A 23,596-nucleotide genomic window follows, 5' to 3' on the forward strand; every position below is an offset into this window, starting at 1 on the left:
AAGACTCAGACACGGGGGCGCCTCCGTGGGATGGTGTCCATTTCGTGCGGCAAGCAGGGCCAGATTAAGGCTGTCTGGAAGACGGAGCACTTCATTATGATGGGGCCCCCCCTGTCAGTCCCCCTTCCCTTCTACTGAGTGGAACAGGAGTCAGGCCCCCGTTAAAATAAAATGGGTTGCATGGTCTAAAATCACTTCAGTTCAAGTCACTCTTTCCAGCTGTTGCAAAGCTACAACACCCATTATGTCTGGAGAGCTTCAGGCATTATAGGAGTTGTAGTTTTGTAACAGCTAGAGCCTCAAATTGGGGTACAGTGTCATCCATTATTACTGCAATACTTAGAAGTGATGAGAGATCTAATGGGACAGTCAGGAGAATACACAAAAATAAAATTACGCACAGGAGACGTCTTCTCTGTTGTCTTTCCTTTTCTTCTTCATCTGGTCCAGACGCCATGTCTTCTTCCAGCTCCATCTTCCTCTGTAAAGTTCGACGCCTGGACATCATTGGTTCCTCACTCTGCCAGCCGATCCTCATCCTCTGTATAAAGACAACAATCATTATAACCCTTCAAGAGACTGTGCTTCCTAAATATAATACTGCCAAACCGTGTGTACCCTGTATATTATACTGCCAAACATCATGCCCTCTAAAAATAATCCTACCACACACTGGCCCTGATTTATCAATCTGTCTGAGACAGAAATTGGAGTGATTTTCCCAAGCAACCAATCATAGCTCATGTTATATATTTTAAGGAGATCTGGTAAAATAAAGGCTGAGCCGTGATTGGTTGCTTGGGAAAATCACTCCACTTTCTGTCTCAGACAGATTGATAAATCTGGGCCCCTGTGTCTTCCATGTGCACAGATCATCAGCATCCCATTGAAAACAAGCAAAATTCTGCTGGCGGAAGTTCGTAGTGTGGACGAGTCCTAATTCCCCCAGACCCCTCTGCCCCCCAGACCCCTAAGTCCTCCTCCAGACTCCTGCTACCAGAGACCCCTAAGGCTAGGTTCCCCCTTTTTTTTACCTGCAAAAACACAGAAAAACTGCTACTGCTTTTTCCTGTGTTATGGTAATTTTTTGGCATTTTTTTCTTGTGCTTTTGCCTTCTCTGGAAACTTAGCCTTAGTCCACCCCTGGTCCTTAAAGGGGTACTCCACCCCTAGACATCTTATCCCCTATCCAAAGGAGGTTCTGGCTCCCGACCATGGGAACGGAAGATCGTGACGTCACTACTCCACCCCGTGTGACGTCACACCCCGCCCCCTCAATGCAAGTCTATGGGAGGGGGCGTGACAGTTCCCCCACAGTAGGTTGCAGTTCCCCCGCTTTAGGTTGTAGTCCCCCCACATTACGTTGGCAGTGTCCCCCACAGACATACAGCCTCCAGCCATATACAGTGTATGGCTGGAGACTGTATGTCTGTTTACTGCCCCACTTCAGTGCTCCGACCACCGCTCCTCTGGTCCGGGGTCATGATCTACTGATTTGGCCTAGGGGCCATAGCAGTAGGTCCCTGGACTGGAGGAGCGGTGATCGGAGCACTGAAGATGATGTGTAGGTATCTTACAATGCGTGCATCCTAGTTGCTCCGCTCCCAAGGGCGCATGCACGGGACATCAGTACTGTCCCTGAGTGCACCACCTCCTGGCGGCCCCTGCGTTTTTAAAGTTAACGCGGGGCCACAGAAAGCTAACAGGGACATCCTTGTGTTCCTAAAGATCTTTCAGGACACAGGGATGTCCTGCTGAATGTGAGGGGGGGGGGGGAAATGACAGTATTTATCTGCGTATAACACGCACTGGCAGATAACACGTACCCTCATTTTCACAGGAAAATTTTAGGGGAAAAAATAAATGTAAAATAAATGACTTGGAAGCTCAACTGTATGCCTCATCATCCTCCCAACTTTGATTCCCTTGATCCTCAGTTTGCCCCCCCCTCCTTCCTCCCCTTTTTATCAGCCCCTGTGCCATATTTACCCCCCCCCTCCTACTTTCACGTATTTTCCCCTGCTCATCATTCCCCCCTGCTCATCATTCCAACCCCTGCTCATCATTCAACCCCTCCTGCTCATCATTCCACCCCCCTGCTCATCATTCCCCCCCTGCTCATCATTCCCCCCTGCTCATCATTCCCCCCTGCTCATCATTACCCCCCTGCTCATCATTACCCCCCTCATCATTACTCCCCCTGCTCAGCATTACCCCCCCTGCTCATCATTACCCCCCTGCTCATCATTACCCCGCCTGCTCATCATTCCTCCCCCCTGCTCATCATTACCTTCCTTCTCATCATTACCCCCCCTGCCCATCATTACCCCCCCTGCTCATCATTACCCCCCCGCTCATCATGCCCCCCTGCCCATCATCCCCCACTGTTCATCATTACCCCCCGCTCATCATTACCCCACTCTGCCTCATCATCCTCCCCCACTCATAATCCTCCCCTGCTCATTGCTCCCCCCTCCTCCTCCTTCTTTTTCTATTTTTCATATTTCCATACCTGGCCACGCTTGGCAGGCTCAGGTAATGTGTCGGGTCTTGTGGGCTGTGACGAGTGACGTCTCCTGCGGCTCCTGTGCATGGCGTCAGGGATGTTACTCCTCATTTCCTGCAGCGCTGGGGTATAATGAAGAAAACTGTGCCCTGTAGCAGCCACGGCTGCAGGAAATGATGAGGGACGTCCCTGACGCTGAGCAGAGGAGCCGCAGGAGACGTCACTCGTCACAGCCCACAAGACCAGACGCATTACCTGGGCCTGCCGAGCACGGCCAGGTAAGGAAATATGAAAAATAGAAAAAGCAGGAGGAGTCCGGGCCCACAGGGCAGCGGCCGGCCTACGTACTGATCTTTAACAAGCAGCTGCGGCCCCCCCGATCTGCTACTGAGCAGCCCGCAGGGATGTCCCGAATGTGACGGGGCCCCCTGTGGGCAGGGGGCACAGAGCAGGTGCTCCATGAGTGCCAATGATGATACGGCCCTGGCGGCAAGCGCACTACGTCTAGCTAATGCTCACTGAATGAGCAGGGAGGCGGAGAATATCAACATACCACTACAGGTGCTGCAATCAGCACAATCTTCACCTTAGTGATTCAACAGGTAAATAGAACATAATAACATAACATGCTAAATATTAAACAAATGAACACAAAAACACAGAAAAACTGCTACTGCTTTTTCCTGTATTATGGTAATTTTTTGGCATTTTTTTCTTGTGCTTTTGCCTTATCTGGAAACTTAGCCTTAGTCCTCCTCTTGTCCTTATAGGGGTACTCCAACCCTAGACATCTTATCCCCTATCCAAAGGAGGTTCTGGCTCCCGACCATGGGAACGGAAGATCGTGACGTCACTACTCCACCCCGTGTGACGTCACACCCCGCCCCCTCAATGCAAGTCTATGGGAGGGGGCGTGACAGTTCCCCCACAGTAGGTTGCAGTTCCCCCGCTTTAGGTTGTAGTCCCCCCACATTACGTTGGCAGTGTCCCCCACAGACATACAGCCTCCAGCCATATACAGTGTATGGCTGGAGACTGTATGTCTGTTTACTGCCCCACTTCAGTGCTCCGACCACCGCTCCTCTGGTCCGGGGTCATGATCTACTGCTATGGCCTAGGGGCCATAGCAGTAGGTCCCTGGACTGGAGGAGCGGTGATCGGAGCACTAAAGATGACGTGTAGGTATCTTACAATGCGTGCATCCTAGTTGCTTTGCTCCCAAGGGCACATGCACGGGACATCAGTACTGTCCCTGAGTGCACCACCTCCTGGCGGCCCCTGCATTTTTAAAGTTAACGCGGGGCCACAGAAAGCTAACAGGGACATCCTTGTGTTCCTAAAGATCTTTCAGGACACAGGGATGTCCTGCTGAATGTGAGGGGGGGGGGAAATGACAGTATTTATCTGCGTATAACACGCACTGGCATATAACACGTACCCTCATTTTCACAGGAAAATTTGAGGGGAAAAAAATAAATGTAAAATAAATGACTTGGAAGCTCAACTGTATGCCTCATCATCCTCCCAACTTTGATTCCCTTGATCCTCAGTTTGCCCCCCCCCTCCTTCCTCCCCTTTTTATCAGCCCCTGTGCCATATTTACCCCTCCCTCCTACTTTCACGTATTTTCCCCTGCTCATCATTCCCCCCTGCTCATCATTCCAACCCCTGCTCATCATTCCAACCCCCCCTGCTCATCATTCCACCCCCCTGCTCATCATTCCCCCCCTGCTCATCATTCCCCCCTGCTCATCATTCCCCCCTGCTCATCATTACCCCCCTGCTCATCATTACCCCCCTCATCATTACCCCCCCTGCTCATCATTACCCCCCCTGCTCAGCATTACCCCCCTGCTCATCATTACCCCCCCTGCTCATCATTACCCCCCCTGCTCATCATTACTCCCCCTGCTCATCATTTCCCCCCCTGCCATCATTACCTTCCTTCTCATCATTACCCCCCCTGCCCATCATTACCCCCCCCTGCCCATCATTACCCCCCCTGCTCATCATAACCCCCCGCTCATCATGCCCCCCTGCCCATCATCCCCCACTGTTCATCATTACCCCCCCCGCTCATCATTACCCCACTCTGCCTCATCATCCTCCCCCACTCATAATCCTCCCCTGCTCATTGCTCCCCCCTCCTCCTTATTTTTCTATTTTTCATATTTCCATACCTGGCCACGCTTGGCAGGCTCAGGTAATGTGTCGGGTCTTGTGGGCTGTGACGAGTGACGTCTCCTGCGGCTCCTGTGCACGGCGTCAGGGATGTTACTCCTCATTACCTGCAGCGCTGGGGTATAATGAAGAAAACTGTGCCCTGTAGCAGCCACGGCTGCAGGAAATGATGAGGGACGTCCCTGACGCTGAGCAGAGGAGCCGCAGGAGACGTCACTCGTCACAGCCCACAAGACCAGACGCATTACCTGGGCCTGCCGAGCACGGCCAGGTAAGGAAATATGAAAAATAGAAAAAGCAGGAGGAGTCCGGGCCCACAGGGCAGCGGCCGGCCTACGTACTGATCTTTAACAAGCAGCTGCGGCCCCCCCGATCTGCTACTGAGCAGCCCGCAGGGATGTCCCGAATGTGAGTGCCAATGATGATACGGCCCTGGCGGCAAGCGCACTACGTCTAGCTAATGCTCACTGAATGAGCAGGGAGGCGGAGAATATCAACATACCACTACAGGTGCTGCAATCAGCACAATCTTCACCTTAGTGATTCAACAGGTAAATAGAACATAATAACATAACATGCTAAATATTAAACAAATGAACTATAATCATTCCTATCATTCAGTCCAAGTGGTCCTAGTGCTTCTAACTTGGTAAACCATCTGGCTTCGCATTGTAGAAGGATTTTGTGTCTATCTCCCCCATTTCGGGGTGGATTAACCACTTGGAGTCCAGCAAACTTTATGCTACCGCAATCGCTATTGTGTTTCTCTTGTATATGGGCGATAAGGTGGGGAGCACCGTGTCCTGATCGGACCGAATAGAAATGTTCTCGGACTCTGATGAAGAGTTTTCTAATTGTTTTACCTAAGTAGTAAAACCTGCAAGAACATATTAAAGCATACACTACAAATGATGATCGGTAAGTAATCATTTGATTCAGTGTATGACCTCCTAATTTTACAGTGCGACTGTTTATATTATGTGAACAAAAACCGCAGTGTCTGCACAGAAAATTGCCTCTGGGAGCTGATCTATCAAGCCATATATTTTTCAGGACATTCCGATGTGGTTTTGAGATGGCATCGCCGAGGGTGGTGCTTCTACGGTGTGAGGAGAGGTTTTTTGATGGCAATCTCATGTAAATCAGGATCAGCTTCAACCATATGCCAATTTTTTCTAATGGTAAATGATATGATGGAATTCATATTAGAATTGGAAAAAGAAAAAGTAAATCTGTTATTTTGGCACTGATTATGAACATTGGTTGGTGAACGGCTTTTCATAGTTTTTTTTAGATATAAACAAAGTATGACAGGGAATATTGTTGGTTCTTTGGAATGCTTGTTCAATGATATATTCTGGATAATTCCTTTCTCGTAGCCTAGATTTAATTTCTTCAGCCTGTGTGGAGTATGTGTTATCGCAACTGTTTATTCTTTTTAATCTAAGAAATTGAGAATATGGTACACTTTTTTTCCCGACGTGGTGGGGGTGAGAACTGTTAAATTCCAATAGAGTGTTATGGGCTATATTTTTTCTAAATCCCTTTGTGTGGATAACGTCATCTATTATTTTAATAGACATGTCCAAAAATTCTAATGACCATTAAAAAAAATTGCCATATGGTTGAAGCTGATCCTGATTTACATGAGATTGCCATCAAAAAACCTTTCCTCACACACCGTTGAAGCACCACCCTCGGCGATGCTGTCTCAAAAACACATCAGAATGTCCTGAAAAATACATGGCTTGATAGATCGGCTCCCAGAGGCAATTTTCCGTGCAGACACTGCGGTTTTTGTTCACATAAAATAAACAGTCGCACTGTAAAATTAGGAGGTCAAACACTGAATCAAATGATTACTTGCCGATCATATGTAGTGTACGTTTTAATACGCCCTTGCGGGTTTTACTACGCAGGTAACAGAATTAGAAAACTCTTCATCAGAGTCCGAAAACATTTCTATTCGGTCCGATCAGGACACGGTGCTCCCCGCCTTATCGCCCATATACAAGAGAAATACAATAGCGATTGCAGTAACATAAAGTTTGCTGGACTCCAAGTGGTTAATCCACCCTGTAATGCGGGAGATCGACACAAAATCCTTCTACAATGCGAAGCCAGGTGGATTACCAAGTTAGAAGCACTAGGACCACTTGGAATGAACGATAGGAATGATTATAGTTCATTTTTATAATATTTTGCATGTTATGTTATTATGTTCTATTTAATTGTTGAATCACTAAGGTGAATATTGTGCTGATTGCAACACCTGTAGTGGTATGTTGATATTCTCCGCCTCCCTGCTCATTCAGTGAGCATTGGCTAGACGAAATACGCTTGCCGCAAAAAACGGACATTGTCCCATGGAGGCACGCCCGCGTCTGAGTCTCTTGTACCTGCCGCACATGTCACAATAAAGAATTCCGAGCTGATGTGGTGAGTGCGATCTTCTATATTCAATCCACCTTTGACCATTATTGACATTATGTTTTGCTACCAATATGTTTTTTAACTTTTTAATGCATGCTTCTATAATTTCTTTCAGGGCATTTGAAACACAAATGACCCGCTTAGAGGCGGAGTTTGTGAGACGAGAGGCTCCTCCTTCTTATGGGCAGCTCATTGCACAGGGACTCATTCCTCCTGTTGAAGACTTTCCAGCCGTCAGTGACTCTCAAGTAAATAAATTTACATGTTTTGTCAAATTGCGTGAGTTGCAGTTTAGTGAGTTGCAGATTAAAATACTTTGTAGTAGTATTTTGTTCCTATAAGACATTAACCCCTTATGTATGACTAAGGCCAGCACCTGGCCGAAACGCGTCACATCCTGTCTTGTACCTGTGATCTGAGTAACTACGTGTGAATAAAATGGCTATTAGATCTAAGAACGAGCTGGAATCCTTCTCTCTTTCTGCATTGCTAATTGGGAATGGTCCATTCCCTTCCGTGCTCAGTTCTGTGGCTTTGGGGTGAGCTGATCTATACATTGATTTCTACATTAACCCCTTAGCGACTGCCCATGCATACTTTTATAATGGTCACTAAGGGGTCTTAAGCCAGGCTGCCACCTTTTTACAGTCTTGTTGCCAGAATCGCAGGAGCTCGGCTGTCAGTATAACAGACGGGCCCCTGCGCTAACTTACAAGACTGGAGAGACCTCAGATCCTGGCAGTTTAACCCCTTAAAAAAAAGTTTAACCCATTAAAAAAAAAAAGCGCTCCTTAGGTGGACCCCATTTTGAATTAGTTGTCTTTGATGTGAAAATCTTTTTCATCTAATTTTAGAAATGTATCTTATTTTTTCACCATTAACCTTGCATTTCTTTTTTTCCAGGTTTCGATGCTACAAAATATTCGTACAGCAATGCGCCGACAAATGAGGAGACATTCGTCAAGAAGGGCTTCCTCCAGAAGACGTTTGGGAAGACTTTGGAATAGATTATTCCATCGTCCACGTGCAAGGGGACAAATCCCTCTCTTGACCTCATCTCTCCTATCACAGGTTCAGTCTGACGAGACAGACATTGGCAGAAGTGAAGACACCTGGCCAAATGCTTTGACCCCTCCAGAGACATTGAACATACAAACTCAAACTTCCAGTGAAGAGGGAGAAAGTTCTGATTTTGTTGATGACCATTTGCATCATGAACCTGGGGTTGCAGAGCAGCTTCTGTTAAATGTTCTGCCACAGACTTGCTCTGATGCACAAATACAGCTGGAGACAGAATTGTCTTCTGCATTGTCAGACTCAGAAAATTCTTGCCACAGTTATTTTAATCCAGCTGTAAGGGAAGACACAGGAGTAACTCTTGGAGAGACATCTTCGGCTGAACACTTGGACGATTTTTATCTGGTGCCTGTAACGGAAAGGACTTCTGCTGGTCTAAGCAGCACAACTCATAGCCATAAACATAACAAGGACCCATTACAATTGCCTTTAAAAAACTCTGGCCACTATGACAGCTCAACGAATGTCCAAATTCAGGTGAATGAGCAGCCACGTAGCTGTGCATCTTCTTGCCATGAAGAGCCTTTGGGGGTACATGACCATTATAAACACTCAGTGGTGGTGCCAACGCCACAGACCTCTCATCCCCTTTCAGAAAGCAGCATTAGTGATGATGAATCCTTAATAATTTGCTAATTACATTGCTTTCTATCAGTGGCTTAATTTATTTTTTACACTTTTTTGAAAAGACCATATTTCAGCATGAACCATATATTTTTATATCATACATGTCCAAAACCCATGTAATGATTTTTGTGTTAATCTAGAGCAGTAAGCCTGTGACTGCTATATGTTGAATAACTTCAGCTCCCAGTTGGTTTGCTGATAAAGTTTTGTAGGAAATGAATAGTCACATGTTGGTGCACACTGCGCTAGAGGTTTCCCCAGAGAGGCATTGAGTAGAATGGTACCTAGTGGAAAAGTCGTTTTCACATAAAATTTTATACCTCATTAGATGATGATGATGGTTTTTGCATCTTACCCAGGGTCACTTTATGTTTATTGGTATTTGGAAGGAAAGAAATCTGCTAAAAATTGTGAATTTACCTATTTGCCTGATGAAAAAACAAAGATGTTGCATAAATAATGGCTAAATTGTACCCAAATTATTTAGACATAGAGATTTGAACTGATAACCCACAAGAGACTAGAAGTAGTCAATGATATGTCCATAGGGACAATGCAACCAATAGCATATGTGTTACCACTCACCATTGTTGGGTACCTTGGTATCTTCTGTCCTTCTTGTGGTTTGGAAGTTGCTGTAATTAAGATGCATCATGCTGAAACATGTGTCTGTTGCAATGGTTGCCATTGACTTCAATGACAAAAAAGCATGTAAAACCACATTATGTGATACCCCAAAATTTAAAACAAAAAAACTGCCAACAAAATTGTGGGTGCATCTAACCTAAACACCTGACAATGTGTAGCCAAAAATAATTCCACAACTTCTATGGGAAATGTTTGTGTTGATTTTTTTTATTTTAACCTATTTTACTGTGAAATTCCAAATGAATCAGATATCTTTCAAGGACTGAAAAGCAGTCAAAGAATGACAAGTCCATGGCAGCAGTGACTGGGTAGAGTGTGCAGATCCCAATTTCCTTATAGACACAGGAGGCAAGAGCCTTGAGTTGGAAGGGTGTCTGCTTGGTAACAGGATGAATACAAGGCATAATAAGGTACTACATAGAATTGCATGTCAAATTGTTCTACTGTATGAGAGCTGGAGCCACAAGTGGATTCCCTTCAAAAATCGCTTCAACAAGTATGTCTTTCTTTGCATTATTGATTTACACTGCTCAAAAAAATAAAAGGAAACACTAAGATAACACGTCCTAGATCTGAATGAATGATCTAATTGTATGAAATACTTTCGTCTTCACATAGTTGAATGTGCTGACAAATCGTATGAAATACTTTCGTCTTCACATAGTTGAATGTGCTGACAACAAAATCACACAAAAAGTATCAATGGAAATCAAATGTATCAGCCCATGGAGGTCTGGATATGGAGTCACACTCAAAATCAAAGTGGAAAACCACACTACAGGCTGATCCAACTTTGATGTAATGTCCTTAAAACAAGTCATAATGAAGCTCAGTAGTGTGTGTGGCCTACACATGCCCGTATGACCTCCCTACAATGCCTGGGCATGCTCCTGATGAGGTGGTGGATGGTTTCCTGAGGGATGTCCTCCCTGACCTGGACTAAAGTATCTGCCAACTCCCGGACAGTCTGCGGGGTAACGTGGATGGAGCGAGACATGATGTCCCAGATGTGCTCAATCGGATTCAGGTCTGGGGAACGGGCGGGCCAATCCATAGCATCAATGCCTTCCTCTTGCAGGAACTGCTGACACACTTCAGCCACATAAGGTCTAGCATTGTCTTGCATTAGGAGGACCCAGGGCCAAACGCACCGGCATATGGTCTCACAAGGGGTCTGAGGATCTCATCTCAGGACCAAATGGCAGTCAGACTACCTCTGGCAAGCACATGGAGGGCTGTGTGGCCCCTCAAAGAAATGCCACCCTACACCATTACTGACCCCCAGCCAAACCGGTCATGCTGGAAGACGTTGCGGGCAGCAGAACGTTCTCCACGGTGTCTCCAGACTCTGTCACGTCTGTCACATGTGCTCAGTGTGAACCTGCTTTCATCTGTGAAGAGCACAGGGCGCCAGTGACGAATTTGCCAATCTTGGTGTTCTCTGGCAAATGCCAAACATCCTGAGGTGTTGGGCTGTAAGCACAACCCCCTCCTGTGGACATCGGCCCTCATACCACCCTCATACCACCCTCATTTAGTCTGTTTCTGACCATTTGAGTGCATATTTGTGGCCTGCTGGAGGTCATTTTGCAGTGCTCTGGCAGTGCTCCTCCTCTCCTACTTGCACATAGGCGGAGGTAGCGGTCCTGCTGCTGGGTTGTTGCCCTCCTACAGCCTCCTCCACATCTCCTGATGTAATGGCCTGTCTCCTGGTAGCGCCTCCATGCTCTGGACACTATACTGACAGACACAGCAAACCTTGCCACAGCTCGCATTGATGTGCCATCTTGAATGAGCTGAGCTGCACTACCTGAGCCACTTGTGTGGGTTGTAGATTCCGTCTCATGCTGCCACTAGAGTGAAAGCATTGCCAGCATTCAAAAGTGACCAAAACATCAGCCAGGAAGCATAGGAACTGAGAAGTGGTCTGTGGTCACCACCTGCAGAACCACTCCTTTATTGGGGTGTCTTGCTAATTGCCTATAATTTCCATCTGTTGTCTGTTCAATTTGCACAACAGCATGTGAAATTTATTGTCAATCAGTGTTGCTCCCTGAGTGGACAGTGTGATTTCACAGAAGTGTGAGTGACTTGGAGTTACAATGTGTTATCTTAGTGTTCCCTTAATTTTTTTGAGCAGTGTATTTAATGGAGTCTAAATTTCAATACCGTTTTTATTCTTCAATAAATGGTTGGCCAATACATGTCACGATCATGGGCTATCCCTAATGCACCAAATCTGAGATATAAACTGGTACTACAAATGTGAGGTGTATGTATGTGAGATGTATGTACTTTATGATCTCCTATAATGTTACCAAGTTTTGATATTTTGTTGTTTTTAAATTATATTTATTTATATGTTTGAAAATATATGAAAAGAAATCTAGGTATGAAGTTTTTTAATAATTTTGTTTTTCATCCTCTATACTGTTGTTGGTCATAAAGGCCATAAACAGGTTTCTTTTACTATCAAATGAAGGTAGTGATACATTGGGGCATAGAGATAACTGCTTATATATCATTGACCACAATAAATTAGTGTAATACATGTTCGTATTGGATCCTCTAGTGCAAGGAACACTCTTTAAAGGGGTACTCCTACCCTAGACATCACACCCCCTCCCATAGGCATTGAGGGAATGGGCGTGACGTCATACGGGGGCGGAGTCCTGACGTCACGGACTTCCGTTTCTGTAGTCGCGACTAAGACCCTCCAGCGCTTCCGCACAAAAAACAGGTGGGTGCCGCATGCAATACTGCGAGGGTCCCCAGCGGCGGGACCCCCGAGATCAGACATCTTATCCCCTATCCTTTGGATAGGGGATAAGATGTCTAGGGTGGGAGTACCCCTTTAAAGCCATCCTCTGCTCTGGTTATTAGCAAAGAATACCACTGGGTGTGTGTGCAGCCTGCACAACAGCAGGGGCAGCTCACTGCCACTTCATAAGTAGCATCCTACTGGTAGTGAGCTGTGATTTTTTGTTATAGGAAAACCAGATACTTTCTGTCCACCAGTAATTCTGGCCCATTATCTAATTTGCTGTGAGACATATTTTTATTAACCATTTGCACCAGAAATTGGAGGCAATTGTGTTCCACATTATCCACATTATTTTGTAAAAGTGGACTAATAAGTGGGCATGGTTTGCTGCCTGACTAGGGTTTAGACACATTTATGAAATGTTTAAGATCACAAAATTTGTGCAAATCAGAAGAGCCACACCTGAACTGTAATAATGCATGTTATGGCAGATGTATTACAGAACTTGCAGTCATAAATGTGTCACCACGTATATCAAAGGTCTAGCTGAAAAGGTGTTTTCTGATGTCTGCCTCAGTTCTGAAATCACCAAAAACTCATTTCTTTCAGCCAGTGTCAGAAATCACTACTTCCTTGTTGAGCAGCAGCTGTTCAATATAACAACTCCCAGTATGCATTGCTTTTAATCAGTGCCTTGCTTACAGCTGCTACAGATAGTTTCTCATAGACCATTGACCATTTTTCGAAAATGTCAGGACCATTCCCCCTTTATGGCGGTCACATCCCCTTTTCCCAATGACCACGCGCCCTTTTAGGGTTGTCTGAGTAAAATGGAGAGTTGACTGGGTTGGTTGGATTTTTTGGTCGCAAATTCTGCCACACGAAGCACGCGACACAATTTGGGGTAAAACCCGAGAAAAACTGTCAGGATTACTTTAGTAAATTACCCCCAGTATCTGCAGCGTATACAGCATGTGTAAACATACCGTAAACATGAACTTACACATGACAAGTTAGTCGCAGACATTTCTACAACTGTTCCATCAGAAATTTTCATATTCAGATAAAGGGAACTGTTTTTGAGTTGCAGAAATTTCTAATACAAATCTGCCATATGTGAGCACACCATTACAAAGTCTGTCATCCAGCAGCTGCTGTATTCATCTACCTGTCTGCTCCACCGGCCTGTAGCAGTGTCCAGCACAAGGCGGCATGGTGTAAACACATTTCATTCTCCCCTAAATGTCCCAAAAAAGTTTTATCCCTCCTTCCCTCCCACTTATCTATATATGGCAGGGCTGGGAAGAAATGGTGACTAGAGCTTTAGGGGCCAGTGAAAGGTATTGATATTACCTATGGGGCATGGCTTTAGCTCAGAGACAAGTTCCAACAATGCCTCCTATGCTAGCAGAGGATTATGTGTTGCCTTGGGAGGGAGGAGCCAGGGAGCTGCTGAGACAACACCACACTGACAATGAAAGGACTATACAACTTCATGTTAGGGGTAAGTCAGGCAAAACATGTTTAAACCAATGCAATTTGTGATAACACTATATTAGAAAGTTACATGTGTTTGGGTAGTAGTTCTATATAAATATAATTTTCTGATACTGGAATACCCCTTTAACCTGTTAAGGACCAAGGGTGTAAACTTACGCTCCTAGTCCCTCTCCCGTGATATAACGCGGGGTTACACGGTAACCCCGCATCATATCACGGCGGGCCCAGCGTCATAGTGAAGCCGGGACCCGTCGCTAATAGCGCGCGGCACTGAACGCGGTGCCGCGCTATTAACCCTTTAGCCGCGCACTCAAAGCTGAGCCGCGCGGCTAAAAGTGAAAGTAAAATGTGCCGGTTAGCTCAGGGAGCTGTTCGAGATCGCTGCGGTATAATAGTGGCATCCCGAACAGCTGTACTTCAGGAGGAAGGTCTCTTACCTTCTCCTGCACTGTCCGATCGCCGAATGAATGCTTCAAGCCTGAGATTCAGGCTTGAGCATTCAATCGCCGAAAACACTGATTGATGCATTCCTATGGAGATGCATCAATCAGTGGTAAAGAGCAGTACATATAGCCCCCCCCTGGGGGCTATAATATTGCATAAGAAAAGTGTAAAAAAATCATTAAGCCTTTCAATGATCCCTTCCCCTAATAAAAGTTTGAATCACCCGGCATTTCCAAGAATAAAAAAAAACAGTTTAAATAAAAATAAACATATGTGGTATCGCCGCGTGCGGAAATGTCCGAATTATAAAACTATACCGCTTTTTAAACCGCACGTTCAATGGTGTATGCGCAAAAAAATTCCAAAGTCCAAAATAGCGCATTTTTGGTCACTTTTTATATCATGAACAGATGAATAAAAAGCAATCAAAAAGTCCGATCAATGCAAAAATGGTACAGACAAAAACTTCAGATCACAGCACAAAAAATGAGCCCTCATAGCCCCCTGAACATGGAAAAATAAAAAAGTTATAGGGCTCAGAAAATGACAATTTTAAACGTATAAATTTTCCTGCATGTATTTATGATTTTTTTTCAGTAGTAATACAAAATCAAACCTATACAAGTAGGGTATCATTTTAACCGTATGGACCTACAGAATAAAGAAAAGGTATAATTTTTTATGAAAAATTTACTACGTGGAAACAGAAGCCCCCAAAAGTTACAAAATGGCATTTTTTTTCAATTTTGTCGCACAATGATTTTTTTTCTGTTTCGCCGTAGATTTTTGGGTACAATGACTGATGTCATTACAAAGTAGAATTGGTGGTACAAAAAATACGCCATAATACAGATTTTTAGGTGCAAAATTGAAAGAGTTATGATTTTTTAAAGGTAAGGAGGAAAAAACTAAAGTGCAAAAAATGAAAAACGCCTGGTCCTTAAGGGGTTAAGGGTGCGTTCAAACGCTATTACTAGCAGCGGGTTGCCCGCTGTGGGAATCCCGCTGTGAGATACGCAACCATTGATTTAAATGGGTCCACAGATTCAGGTCAGATTTGCAGACTGTCCACGGACCCATTCAAATGAATGGTAGCGTAATACGCAGCGGGTTTCCTGCAGCGGGAAACCCGTTGCTAGTTACTAGCGTGTTAAAATGGTTAAAACTATGTCTTTTAAAAAAAATGAAATAAAAGAAAGAGTGGATTATAGCCTATGCAGCTTTGCATATACTGTTAAAAAGCAAAGGATATGAAGTCAAGGTTTACCACCTCTGTCCCGTTTTCTCTTACCACTTATTCTGGTGCATCTTTCCTCTAGGATGAGAATTACATGCAGTATGTTTATTCATAAAGAAAATCTAGCATCATGTTATTTGTACAGATCATAAAATGTATAATTTTTTTAAAAGGTATCAATGTTGCTCTAATTCACATACAAGGCACTTTATAATAAATGTAGCAACTTTTTCACTGTGATGTCCCCCATACTTTAATGACAATTGGGGAGATTTATCAAAACCTTAGAAATTATAATAAAGCTACATTTATATCCTGTGGGTGCAAATTATCTCTGAGCTGCGAGTTGCATGGGCGGAGCTTGACCTTAAAGCTCCCATTGACTTAAAAGGCAGTTTCAGCATGTGTCCACATGGTAAAGAAGTGACATGTCACTTATTTTCTGAGCAGTTACCTGTCAAACATTAACATAAGTAAGACAATTTCCCATGATAGAAACATGAACCTCTAAATAAATCATGTAGCAGGAGAAACCTGTGCAGAGGAAAAGTTGACCAGTTGCCCATAGCAACCAATCAGATCGCTTTTTTTGTTTTTAAAAGGTCCTTTGAAAAATCAAAGAAGCGATCTGATTGGTTGCTATGGGCAGCTGGCCAACTTTTCCTCTATGCAGGTTTTGATAAATCTCCCCCATAGCTACCAAATATCACCATACATTTTACAATCATACTGTTATTGACCAAATCCTGTATGCTGACCAATAATACCAATAATACTAGTACAAAAGGAGGAATATTATCTCCATACATCACACTATTATACTTTTACTGACCAAATCCTGTATAATGAGACCAATAATACCAGCATACAGGGAGGAATATTATCACCTTACTTATTACCATCATACTGTTACCGACCAAATCCTGTATACTGAGGCCAATAATTCCAATAATACCAGTATACAGGAAGGAATGTTCTCACCATACATATTCCCATCATACTCCCATCTATTATACATACACACATCATACATCCATCATACATGCATACATCATACACATACCACATCAAACCTACATATGAACATAACACTTACATATATATTGCACTTATGTGTGATAATACACAAAATTGATCACAGTCTATACTGATCCAAAGAGTTAATCTCAATTCAAAAATTATGTGGCACTGACTACAAGGTTGAGACACTTAAACTTTGTTTTTAATTACATTCTTTAAAATGATATATCAAAAAAGTGCAAAAAATGGTTATATTCATTATTACTTACTTCTGTATTCAGCCGCCATCTTGATAGCCACAATATCTAGTAGTTCCCTGTTCACACTCCCCATATATGCACTATTGCCCAGGCTTGATCCATTTTTCAAGACCAATGTCCCAAAATTGTCATGTGTATTGTCTCCATAACCAAAATCCTTGCCATAGATTCACGTGCATCCAGGCCCGCTAGAAATATTTTTCTGTGCTGCATGAAATAAGCGAACAGCCTGTTATTTAGTAGAGTTTAATAGAGACTGTGAACAGAGCTTGCTTTATGAATGGGCCTAAATACTGAAGCTTATATACAGTATCAGTAAGAGTGAGCCTGGATGCACGTGAATCTATGGCAAGAATTTTGAGAGCTACTAGATATTGATGGCGGCTGAATACAGAAGTATGTAATAATGAATATAACAATTTTTTGCACTTTTCCCTTTTTTGATATGAGTTTTTGGATATATGATTTTAAAGAATGTTATTAAAAGCTAAGTTTTAGAGTCTTAACCTTGTAGTCAGTGCCACATCATACATGCATACGCACATCATACATACACATACCCATCTATCATACATACATCATACACACATCATACATACATGCGCATCATACATAAATCCATTTAAAATACATTCCCCCCCATCCTTGATCTCCTCACCGTCCTTACATGCAGCCACCATCAGCGTTGAATCCAAATCACCGTTGTGGCCTGCTGCTGATGAGGTGCTGGGGATGCACAGAGGCAGCACTCACAACGTGCTGACTCCTCTCCAGCCTCCATGTCTTCACCCCTCCAGCGAGGTATGGCCACTCGACAGTTGAAGCTGTAAGCAGGGACATCTCAGGGCCACACAGGCAGTGCTCCTGCAGAATGATGAGGGGGAGGGGGGGTTCGACTGGCTTGGGTGGCAGAGGTTACCATTAGTGGAGCACTGCCTGCCACACTCTTCCAGTTTGATGAGGAGGGGTGGGAGTGGTGTTTGCTTTGAAGATGCTGTCAGTGGAGCGCTGCATGACGACGGGGGTGCTCTGCGTGCTGCCTACAACATAAGAAGCAGCGGGGGAAGAGATGGGGGCGCTATCAGTTGGCACTATGGGCTGCGGGAGGCCAGCGGTTTGCACGTTGGATCGCTTAGTGTACTGCCAGTGTGACAGGGGCGGGAGAGTAATGCTGATGTGAATCGCTCGGTGAGGCGAATTGCTCACTGAATGAAGCTGTAGTTTGCTGACACCGGCGGAAGAGCACCCCCCACGAAAGTGCACTATAGGGAGAACCAGCCCTGCATGAGGCCTTTGATTTTCATTCACTTTGTGTAACTAAAGTACCCTTAGTATATCCAGGAACTTGAACTCTATATTATTGTCATGTACTGTGCCAGTGAAATCTTTTGCTCCCTGTTATCTGCCTTTTCAGGCTTGAGAAAAGCTGTCTGCCTCGTTCTTCTTTGGGATGGCTTACAGAAGTTCCAGAAAACACCATCAACGCTACTTTATGTCATATGTCCACTACTCATTTGCCATCACTTTATTCTTTACTTCTAGAAGATATAGGTCATAGTCATGGAATCATAGTTACATGGCGTTAGCTGTTCTAAGACATTGATCACCAGGTTTTCATCCTCTTGAAGGAAGCAGTAAAAGTTCCTACTCAGTGACTCAGCCAGGCGCCTCTCTCCCCATCTCCATTTTTGCTGCAGGAGATGGATTCTATAGAAAGTATGGAGAGAGATGGGGAGAGAAGCGCTAAGCTAAGCGCTCTTTTTAGCAGTCAGTGAAGGTCTTAGCACCCAGACTCCTTATCTATATGACATTTCAAAAGTTGTTTTTTTTATGCACAAATTATGTTAGAGAAGTATATTATATTAGCTTATTACACGATGAGTTAATGTAATTGATGAAATAAATATGCATTTAGTGGCCAAAAATCATCAGCACCTTCTATGTGTAAAAAAAAGGTATATGTCCTGTTTCATTAATTTGTGTAAAAGAAGATTGTTACGCCTAGCGCTCCGGGTCCCCGCTCCTCCCCGGAGCGCTTACGGCGTCTCTCTCTCCGCAGCGCCCCGGTCGGTCCCGCTGACCGGGAGCGCTGCACTGTCATGGCCGTCTGGGATGCGATTCGCACAGCGGGACGCGCCCGCTTGCGAATCACATCCCAGGTCACTTACCAGTCCCGGTCCCCTGCTGTCATGTGCTGGCGCGCGCGGCTCCGCTCTCTAGGGCGCGCGCGCGCCAGCTCCCTGAGACTTAAAGGGCCAGTGCACCAATGATTGGTGCCTGGCCCAATTAGCTTAATTGGCTTCCACCTGCTCCCAGACTATATCTCATCACTGCCCCTGCACTCCCTTGCCGGATCTTGTTGCCTTAGAGCCTAGTGAAAGCGTTACTGTGTTTGTCCATACTGTGTACTTGACCTCCTGCTTTTGCCTTATTGACTACGATTCTTGCTGCCTGCCCCGACCTTCTGCTACGTCCGACCTTGCTTCTGTCTACTCCCTTGTACCGCGCCTATCTTCAGCAGTCAGAGAGGTTGAGCCGTTGCTAGTGGATACGACCTGGTCACTACCGCCGCAGCAAGACCATCCCGCTTTGCGGCGGGCTCTGGTGAACACCAGTAGTGACATAGAACCGGTCCACTAGCACGGTCCACGCCAATCCCTCTCTGGCACAGAGGATCCACCTCCTGCCAGCCGGCATCGTGACAGTAGATCCGGCCATGGATCCCGCTAAAGTTCCTCTGCCAGTTGTCGCCGACCTCACTACACTGGTCGCCCAGCAAGCCCGACAGATCGCCCAACAAGATCACCAGCTGTCGTACTTGACCACCATGACACAGCAACTCCAGTCGCAGCTACAGCAGCTTCAGTCACAGCTACAGCAATTTCAGTCTCAGCTACAGCAGCAACAACCATCTCCTCCGCCAGCTCCTGCACCTCTTCCGCAGCGAGTGGCCACTCCTAGCCTCCGCTTGTCCCTGCCGGACAAATTTGATGGGGACTCTAAGTTTTGCCGTGGCTTTCTTTCACAATGTTCCCTGCACTTGGAGATGATGTCGGACCAGTTTCCTACTGAAAGGTCTAAGGTGGCTTTCGTAGTCAGCCTTCTGTCTGGAAAAGCCCTGTCATGGGCCACACCACTCTGGGACCGCGATGACCCCGTCACTGCCTCTGTACACTCCTTCTTCTCGGAAATTCGAAGTGTCTTTGAGGAACCTGCCTGAGCCTCTTCTGCTGAGACTGCCCTGCTGAACCTGGTCCAGGGTAATTCTTCCGTTGGCGAGTACGCCATACAATTCCGTACTCTTGCTTCTGAACTATCCTGGAATAATGAGGCCCTCTGCGCGACCTTTAAAAAAGGCCTATCCAGCAACATTAAAGATGTTCTGGCCGCACGAGAAACTCCTGCTAACCTGCATGAACTCATTCATCTAGCCACTCGCATTGACATGCGTTTTTCTGAGAGGCATCAAGAGTGTCACGATGCCGGCTGGCAGGAGGTGGATCCTCTGTGCCAGAGAGGGATTGGCGTGGACCGTGCTAGTGGACCGGTTCTAAGTCACTACTGGTGTTCACCAGAGCCCGCCGCAAAGCGGGATGGTCTTGCTGCGGCGGTAGTGACCAGGTCGTATCCACTAGCAACGGCTCAACCTCTCTGACTGCTGAAGATAGGCACGGTACAAGGGAGTAGACAGAAGCAAGGTCGGACGTAGCAGAAGGTCGGGGCAGGCAGCAAGGATCGTAGTCAATAAGGTAATAGCAGGAGGTCAAGTACACAGTATGGACAAACACAGTAACGCTTTCACTAGGCTCTAAGGCAACAAGATCCGGCAGGGGAGTGCAGGGGCAGAGATCAGATATAGTCTGGGAGCAGGTGGAAGCCAATTAAGCTAATTGGGCCAGGCACCAATCATTGGTGCACTGGCCCTTTAAGTCTCAGGGAGCTGGCGCGCGCGCGCCCTAGAGAGCGGAGCCGCGCGCGCCAGCACATGACAGCAGGGGACGGGAACGGGTAAGTGACCTGGGATGCGATTCGCGAGCGGGCGCGTCCCGCTGTGCGAATCGCATCCCCGACGGCCATGACAGTGCAGCGCTCCCGGTCAGCGGGACCGACCGGGGCGCTGCGGAGAGAGAGACGCCGTAAGCGCTCCGGGGAGGAGCGGGGACCCGGAGCGCTAGGCGTAACAGTACCCCCCCCCCTTAGGTCTCCCCTTCTCTTTGTCCGGTAACTGCCTCCCCTGGGATGAGGACACCGGGAAAGAATGGAGGGATTCCTCAACGGCAGGCAGTACAGCAGGAGTGGGAATGGGGAGGGAGGGCAGAGGGCGAGGCCTGGCACGGGGCAGTGTGACACCAGGACGGGGGCCATGAGGAGGCACCGAGGCTTGCCTGACTGGACTGGGAGGGGGGGAGAGGCACTTCTTATGGCAGGCAGAGTCCATAAAGACCTTAGGGAGACTGGATACAGGGGGAACCACAGGGTCACGGCAGGGAGTACTGGGAACCGGTTTAAGGCAGTCCTTGAAACAAGAGGTACCCCAGCTCTTGATCTCCCCTGTGGACCAATCCAGGGTTGGGGAATGGTGTTGAAGCCAGGGTAGTCCAAGGAGAATTTCGGAAGTGCAATTGGAGAGGACCAAAAACTAAATTTTTTCGTGATGAGGTCCGATGCACATTAGGAGGGGCTCCGTGCGGTAACGCACGGTGCAATCCAACCTGACTCCGTTGACCGCGGAAATGTAGAGTGGCTTGACGAGACGGGTCACCGGGATGCGGAATTTATTCACCAAGGACTCCCGAATAAAATTCCCAGAGGCACCAGAGTCCAGGCAGGCCACGGCTGAGAGGGGGGAGTTGGCTGAAGGAGAAATCCGCACGGGCACCGTGAGACGTGGAGAAGCCGACTTTGAATCAAGAGACGCCACACCCACGAGAGCTGGGTGCGAGCGTGCGTTTCCCAGACGTGGAGGACGGATAGGACAATCCACCAGGAAATGTTCGGTACTGGCACAGTACAGACAAAGATTTTCTTCCCTACGGCGATTCCTCTCCTCCTGGGTCAGGCGAGACCGATCCACTTGCATGGCCTCCTCGGCGGGAGGCCTAGGCGTAGACTGCAACGGAGACTGTGGGAGAGGTGCCCAGAGATCTAAGTCTTTTTCCTGGCGGAGCTCTTGATGTCTCTCAGAAAAACGCATGTCAATGCGAGTGGCTAGATGAATGAGTTCATGCAGGTTAGCAGGAATTTCTCGTGCGGCCAGAACATCTTTAATGTTGCTGGATAGGCCTTTTTTAAAGGTCGCGCAGAGGGCCTCATTATTCCAGGATAGTTCAGAAGCAAGAGTACGGAATTGTATGGCGTACTCGCCAACGGAAGAATTACCCTGGACCAGGTTCAGCAGGGCAGTCTCAGCAGAAGAGGCTCAGGCAGGTTCCTCAAAGACACTTCGAATTTCCGAGAAGAAGGAGTGTACAGAGGCAGTGACGGGGTCATCGCGGTCCCAGAGTGGTGTGGCCCATGACAGGGCTTTTCCAGACAGAAGGCTGACTACGAAAGCCACCTTAGACCTTTCAGTAGGAAACTGGTCCGACATCATCTCCAAGTGCAGGGAACATTGCGAAAGAAAGCCACGGCAAAACTTAGAGTCCCCATCAAATTTGTCCGGCAGAGACAAGCGGAGGCTAGGAGTGGCCACTCGCTGCGGAAGGGGTGCAGGAGCTGGCGGAGGAGATGGTTGCTGCTGTAGCAGAGGCAGAAGTTGCGACTGAAGTTGCTGCACCATGGTGGACACTTCCGACAGCTGGTGGGTTAGATGGGCGATCTGTCGGGATTGCTGGGCGACCACCGTGGTGAGATCAGAGATAGAAGGCAGGGGAACCTCAGCGGGATCCATGGCCGGATCTACTGTCACGATGCCGGCTGGCAGGAGGTGGATCCTCTGTGCCAGAGAGGGATTGGCGTGGACCGTGCTAGTGGACCGGTTCTAAGTCACTACTGGTGTTCACCAGAGCCCGCCGCAAAGCGGGATGGTCTTGCTGCGGCGGTAGTGACCAGGTCGTATCCACTAGCAACGGCTCAACCTCTCTGACTGCTGAAGATAGGCACGGTACAAGGGAGTAGACAGAAGCAAGGTCGGACGTAGCAGAAGGTCGGGGCAGGCAGCAAGGATCGTAGTCAATAAGGTAATAGCAGGAGGTCAAGTACACAGTATGGACAAACACAGTAACGCTTTCACTAGGCTCTAAGGCAACAAGATCCGGCAGGGGAGTGCAGGGGCAGAGATCAGATATAGTCTGGGAGCAGGTGGAAGCCAATTAAGCTAATTGGGCCAGGCACCAATCATTGGTGCACTGGCCCTTTAAGTCTCAGGGAGCTGGCGCGCGCGCGCCCTAGAGAGCGGAGCCGCGCGCGCCAGCACATGACAGCAGGGGACGGGAACGGGTAAGTGACCTGGGATGCGATTCGCGAGCGGGCGCGTCCCGCTGTGCGAATCGCATCCCCGACGGCCATGACAGTGCAGCGCTCCCGGTCAGCGGGACCGACCGGGGCGCTGCGGAGAGAGAGACGCCGTAAGCGCTCTGGGGAGGAGCGGGGACCCGGAGCGCTAGGCGTAACAAAGAGCTCCGCCAGGAAAAAGACTTAGATCTCTGGACACCTCTCCCACAGTCTCCATTGCAATCTACGCCTAGGCCTCCCGCCGAGGAGGCCATGCAAGTGGATCGGTCTCGCCTGACCCAGGAAGAGAGGAATCGCCGTAGGGAACAGAATCTTTGTCTGTACTGTGCCAGTACCGAACATTTCTTGGTGGATTGCCCTATCCGTCCTCCACGTCTGGGAAACGCACGCTCGCACCCAGCTCTCGTGGGTGTGGCGTCTCTTGATGCTAAGTCGGCTTCTCCACG

The 23,596-nt window shown here is 47.0% G+C and overlaps 1 protein-coding gene across 5 annotated transcripts in view; it reads left to right on the forward strand.

Moving 5' to 3' along the window:
- The window catches only part of LRP3 (LDL receptor related protein 3), a 156,301-nt gene extending 137,622 nt beyond the window's left edge, over positions 1-18,679 (forward strand). For all 5 annotated transcript variants that reach the window (XM_056525776.1, XM_056525774.1, XM_056525773.1 and 2 more), the window contains 2 exons: positions 7,236-7,368; positions 8,024-18,679. In XM_056525776.1, coding sequence (XP_056381751.1) covers positions 7,236-7,368; positions 8,024-8,833 — 943 coding nt within the window. In that variant the 3' untranslated portion in view covers positions 8,834-18,679. The remainder of the gene's footprint in view (positions 1-7,235; positions 7,369-8,023) is intronic.
- Positions 18,680-23,596: the final 4,917 nt, after the last annotated feature.

Source organism: Hyla sarda, chromosome 6 (genome assembly GCF_029499605.1).
Source record: "Hyla sarda isolate aHylSar1 chromosome 6, aHylSar1.hap1, whole genome shotgun sequence".
NCBI lineage: Eukaryota > Metazoa > Chordata > Amphibia > Anura > Hylidae > Hyla > Hyla sarda.